Below are 5,030 nucleotides of genomic sequence, written 5' to 3' on the forward strand. Positions count from 1 at the left end.
TTCCCATTTTGAGATTTAGGGTCATTCCGTTTTTGAAATTTAGGGTCTTTTAGAGGTATTTTAGATTCGCTCCTTTTTTGAGACTGGGTTAGACTAGGGTCGTTTCGTTTTTGAGACCCAAAATCAGAATGATTGGGTAGTCTATTTTTGCTTTCTTCATCTTTGACTATTCCATCTTCAGTTTCAATATGACTAAGTATCTCTTTGCTTTCAGATTGGTTGAAATAGCTTTCTTTTTCGTTCTGGCTGTTAGGATATTGGTCTTTTAGCCGTTTTTGAGACCCAAAGTCAGAATGATTGGGTAGTCTATTTTTGCTTTCTTCATCTTTGACTATTCCATCTTCACTTTCAATATGACTAAGTATCTCTTTGCTTTCAGATTGGTTGAAATAGCTTTCTTTTTCGTTTTGACTGTGAGGATATTGGTCTTTTAGTTCATTACGATGGCTTTTCGTATGATTGGGACAACTTATTCTTTCCTTTCCTTCGTTCTCACTATTCGGATGAATTTCTTTGACTTCGGTGTAAGGAACAAAATGACCTTCTTTGAATCGACTGGTTCTGGATTTATTTTCAGGCCGTTCGTCGCTACTGGTCGATACTTCAGAAGGGTGAGGTAGAGATTTCGTAGAGCCGCTACCCGTCGATAATTCAGAGGTGGTGGGGTGAGGTAGAGATTTGGTGGAGCCGCTACTGGTCGCTACTTCAGAGGGATGAGGTAGAGATTTCGTACAGCCGCTACTGGTCGATACTCCGACACTGGTTATTTCTTCAAGGCGAAGTATTTTGACGTGAGCTGAAGGGTTGGGCCCATGTTCTACACTACTGGTGCGTTTGCGTGAGGTGATGTCGTCTGGTAGGGATTGTGTCTGGGGGAAATAGAGAAAAGTGATATTGGTTAAAAACAAAGGCTTTTATTTTATTTTTTAGACATGTGAAAGGCAGCCCAAGGAAAAGAAAGAACTTCTGCCTCACTTTTCGCTACGATTCTACTCACATTAACCTCCCCAGCCCAGCCCGGGAAGGCCAACCGCACGTGATTACCCAGGACCTGCCTGGGGGACCACAGGGAGTAGATCAGTGTCTTGCTAGGGGACTATGAATAGGGATCTGAGCAGCCAAACCCTAACCAGCCTGGCTAGCTGGAGTTTACAAAGGGTTTAAAGTTTAAAGCACAAGTCCCCATGATGGTTGACTGCTAAGGGACGGGTCAAGTGATCTTGGGTAGAGACCATCAGCCCCCCTCGTTGCAGCTACCACCACCACCACCACCACCACCACCACCACCACCACCACCACCACCACCACCACCACCACAACCACCAACACCAATTATCGACGGGTAGCGGCTCTACCAAATCTCTACCTCACCCCACCACCTCTGAATTATCGACGGGTAGCGGCTCTACCAAATCTCTACCTCACCCTTCTGAAGTATCGACCAGTAGCGACGAACGGCCTGAAAATAAATCCAGAACCAGTCGATTCAAAGAAGGTCATTTTGTTCCTTACACCGAAGTCAAAGAAATTCATCCGAATAGTGAGAACGAAGGAAAGGAAAGAATAAGTTGTCCCAATCATACGAAAAGCCATCGTAATGAACTAAAAGACCAATATCCTCACAGTCAAAACGAAAAAGAAAGCTATTTCAACCAATCTGAAAGCAAAGAGATACTTAGTCATATTGAAAGTGAAGATGGAATAGTCAAAGATGAAGAAAGCAAAAATAGACTACCCAATCATTCTGACTTTGGGTCTCAAAAACGGAACGACCCTAGTCTAACCCAGTCTCAAAAAAGGAGCGAATCTAAAATACCTCTAAAAGACCCTAAATTTCAAAAACGGAATGACCCTAAATCTCAAAATGGGAACGAAGGATTTTCATCTCAAAAACGGATTGACCCTAAATCTCTAAACGAACCCAGTGGATCTCAGTCTCAAAGTCGCTGTAAATCGAATATGACCAAAAATCAGAACGAATTTAATACATCTCAAAATCACTTATCCACTCAAAATCGGACTGAACCTACTCAAAATCGGACTGAAAGCACTCAAAATCGGACTGAATCTTCTCAAAATCGCTGCGAACCGATCGCTCTATATGAAAACCTTTTCAGTGGCGGAGTTATACCTCAGTACGAGAGTAACAATGTAGATCAACTCTATGGTAACGTAACGTGGGGTGACGAACCCTACGTGACTGATAAATCCGATAGAGATGGGTTGGAGAGAAGCGATGGATTTTGGAGCGATTTAAACTCCAGAAAAAGCCACTGGAATGAGTCTAACTCCAGAAATGGTGAATTTAACTCCAGAAATCATCAATCGAGTGAATTGGACTCCAAAAAGCGTTCCTTTAGTGCGTTGGAGATGGAAACAGACTCCAAAGGAAGGTATTGGAGTGAGCTAGACTCCAGAAATGGTGAATTGAACCCCAGAAATGGTAAATTGGACTCCAGAAGTAGCCACTGGACTAATACGGACTCCAGAAATGGTGGAATTGACTCCAGAAATAGTGGAATTGACTCCAGAAATGGTGAATTTGACTCCAGAAATGGTGAATTTGACTCCAGAAATGGTGAATTTGACTCCAGAAATGGTGAATTTGACTCCAGAAATGGTGAATTTGACTCCAGAAATCGACCGTGGAGTGAGTCCAACTTCAAAGAATTGGAGAAGAGGAACTCCAATGGCAGTTATTGGAATAACCTGGATAAGAACGGAGACTGCAGGGATGTCCTCTCGAGTGAGATGGAGAATAGAGACAGGCTGTGGAGTGACAAGGACAAGGATGCCTCCAAAGATTCCCTCTGGAATGAGATGGACGATAGAGGGAGGTATTGGAGTGACAAGGACAAGGATACCTCCAAAGATTCCCTCTGGAATGAGATGGAAGATAGAGGGAGGTATTGGAGTGACAAGGATGGAGATAGGGAAGAAGAAGAGGGAGAGATCGAGTGTTTGCAGGAGGATTTTAGCTATGAGCTGTCTAGTCGAGGAATGAGGTAAGAATGGATTTGAACCCAAGACCTCCAGATTGAGAGTCCGATGGTTTCCATCAGGGGTCAAAATAAATATTTTTTTTTAAGAGGTTTGACCGAGGGAATTGTAACTGCTATGGTCTTATCGTCCCGAAATCGAAGAGAGAAGGAAGACAGGATAGGAGAAAGCCAGCCGTTCCGAGAACTCCGTTTGCAATTTCTCCTCTTCTCAAGCCCGTTTTCCTTCTCGTACCAAAGCTCGAATACCGTACAAATACGGTAATTACCGTAAATCTGGCAACACTGGTTTGGTGTGATAGTGCCTGTAGTAAACCATAGGGAAAAGAGGGGAAACAAGCTTCAGAAGAGGGGAAATTCCGACAGGAAAATGCAACTCTTTGTTACCTGTGATAGACGGAGCGGGAGGTACTAGATGTAAATGACCCAGGTGTAGCACCGTCCTGCTGCTGTCTGGTACTAGGAGGCCGCTGAGTGCGATGTTTGCACACTCCGTGTCCCGTAGCTTACGCCTCAGGGAGGCGATTTCTTCTCTCAGACCCTGTGGGAGAAGAGAATTTAGTTGGGTTAGATTTCTTTAGACCCTGTAGGAAAAATGATCTTAAATTCTTATCTTAAGGCTTTGTAGAGAAGAGACTTTATTTGATTAGATTAGATATGCTTTTTTATTGTTCATAAAATATAAACATATTATATATAATATATATAGGTACAGCGTCAATAACTTAAAACTAGGTTTCTTAACTATAAAAATATGAATTGACTAGAGACCATTTGAGTTAAATTTCTGTGGATTCCGTCCATGAAGAAATAAAAGACAATATATGCCAGCCTAATTAATTTGGTTGGTACCGCGTTTGACTTATAAGCGCTAAGCCGCGGATTCGATTCCCGCCCGGGGCAGATTTTATCCTGAATAGATAATTACCTTCAATATTATGGGAAAAATTTGAGCTACATCTTTCCGACTCACCATGACTTCACGTGACGTGACGTGACGTGATGGTAGTGTGTTTCTACCTTTACTAACCTTCTGTGACAGTATATCAACACTTACTGTTCTGTGACAGGATATTAACCCTTACTCACCTTCTGTGACAGGATCGCTCGCACCACCTGGTTGGCCACATCGTCCAAACATTTCTCGTACTTCCGCCTTTGAGTGTCACTCTCCTGACGGAGGTTACAATTCTCAATCTCCAGACTCTCTAGGCGCTCCAACAGAGCCGTCTGTACCTGTTCGAAACCCTGGGGTGACAAGAAAACAGTTAGTTAAGCACAAATCCCACCATCGCATCGACAAAAATTTGTAGGTACTCATTTTCCGATTGCAAATATTTCTTTAGTACCTGCCTCGGTGGTGTAGTGGTCAAGGTGCTCGCCTGGTAAACAGGAGGGTGTGGGTTCAATCCCAGCCGAGGTATGGAATTTTATCCTCATATAATTTGAGGGTTTGACGACCACAATAATAGTAGTAGCCTACTGCTGGAGTAAAGGGACTTTTCAGTCCTATGCGAGCAGTATAAATAAGCACTATTATTATTATTTTAGCCAGTCTATTTAGCTTGGAGTGTAGCGGGCCTGCCTTGTAAGCGCTAGGTCATGGATTTCATTCCCTCCCGGGGCGAACTTTATCCTAAACAGATGAGGTTCGTTCTCGGAACGACTGGCTTTCTCCTATCATTTCCTTCTTCTCTCTTCGATTTCGGAACGATAAGACCTTAGCAGTTACAGTTCCCTCTATCAAAACAAAAACAAAAAAAATGTAACATTTTCTTTCTGTTCTATTTATTTTCAGGTCTCTTACGTCATCCATCAGTACCCCAGACACCGTGGTCAATATCACCTCTAAGAAACCAGATAGTCCAGTTAACACTAGTGATAGAACGTCCAATAGCCCAGTCAACTACGAAAATATTAGGCACACAAAACAGAGCCAAACTGATACTCCAGTCAACTATGAAAATATTAGGCCCGCTCCTAAACAGAGCCAAACTGATACTCCAGTCAACTATGAAAATATTAGGCCCG

The 5,030-nt window shown here is 42.9% G+C and overlaps 2 protein-coding genes across 2 annotated transcripts; one reads left to right on the forward strand and one right to left on the reverse strand.

Moving 5' to 3' along the window:
- Positions 1 to 1,187: 1,187 nt before the first annotated feature.
- LOC108253995 (GATA zinc finger domain-containing protein 14-like) lies at positions 1,188 to 3,009 on the forward strand. Its single transcript, XM_017448906.1, has 2 exons — positions 1,188 to 1,197; positions 1,436 to 3,009. The coding sequence occupies exons 1-2, from the start codon at positions 1,188 to 1,190 to the stop codon at positions 3,007 to 3,009; spliced, it is 1,584 nt and encodes a 527-aa protein (XP_017304395.1).
- A 201-nt stretch (positions 3,010 to 3,210) lies between these two features.
- Positions 3,211 to 4,815, reverse strand: LOC113472556 (nck-associated protein 5-like). The gene is made up of 4 exons (XM_026832344.1): positions 4,807 to 4,815; positions 4,089 to 4,247; positions 3,387 to 3,540; positions 3,211 to 3,239 (listed from the first exon to the last, which is right to left on the reverse strand). Exons 1-4 carry the CDS (start codon positions 4,813 to 4,815, stop codon positions 3,211 to 3,213), a joined length of 351 nt encoding a protein of 116 aa, XP_026688145.1.
- Between the last annotated feature and the right edge of the window lie 215 nt (positions 4,816 to 5,030).

Source organism: Diaphorina citri, unplaced genomic scaffold (genome assembly GCF_000475195.1).
Source record: "Diaphorina citri unplaced genomic scaffold, Diaci psyllid genome assembly version 1.1 scaffold6184, whole genome shotgun sequence".
NCBI classification, from domain to species: Eukaryota; Metazoa; Arthropoda; class Insecta; order Hemiptera; family Psyllidae; genus Diaphorina; species Diaphorina citri.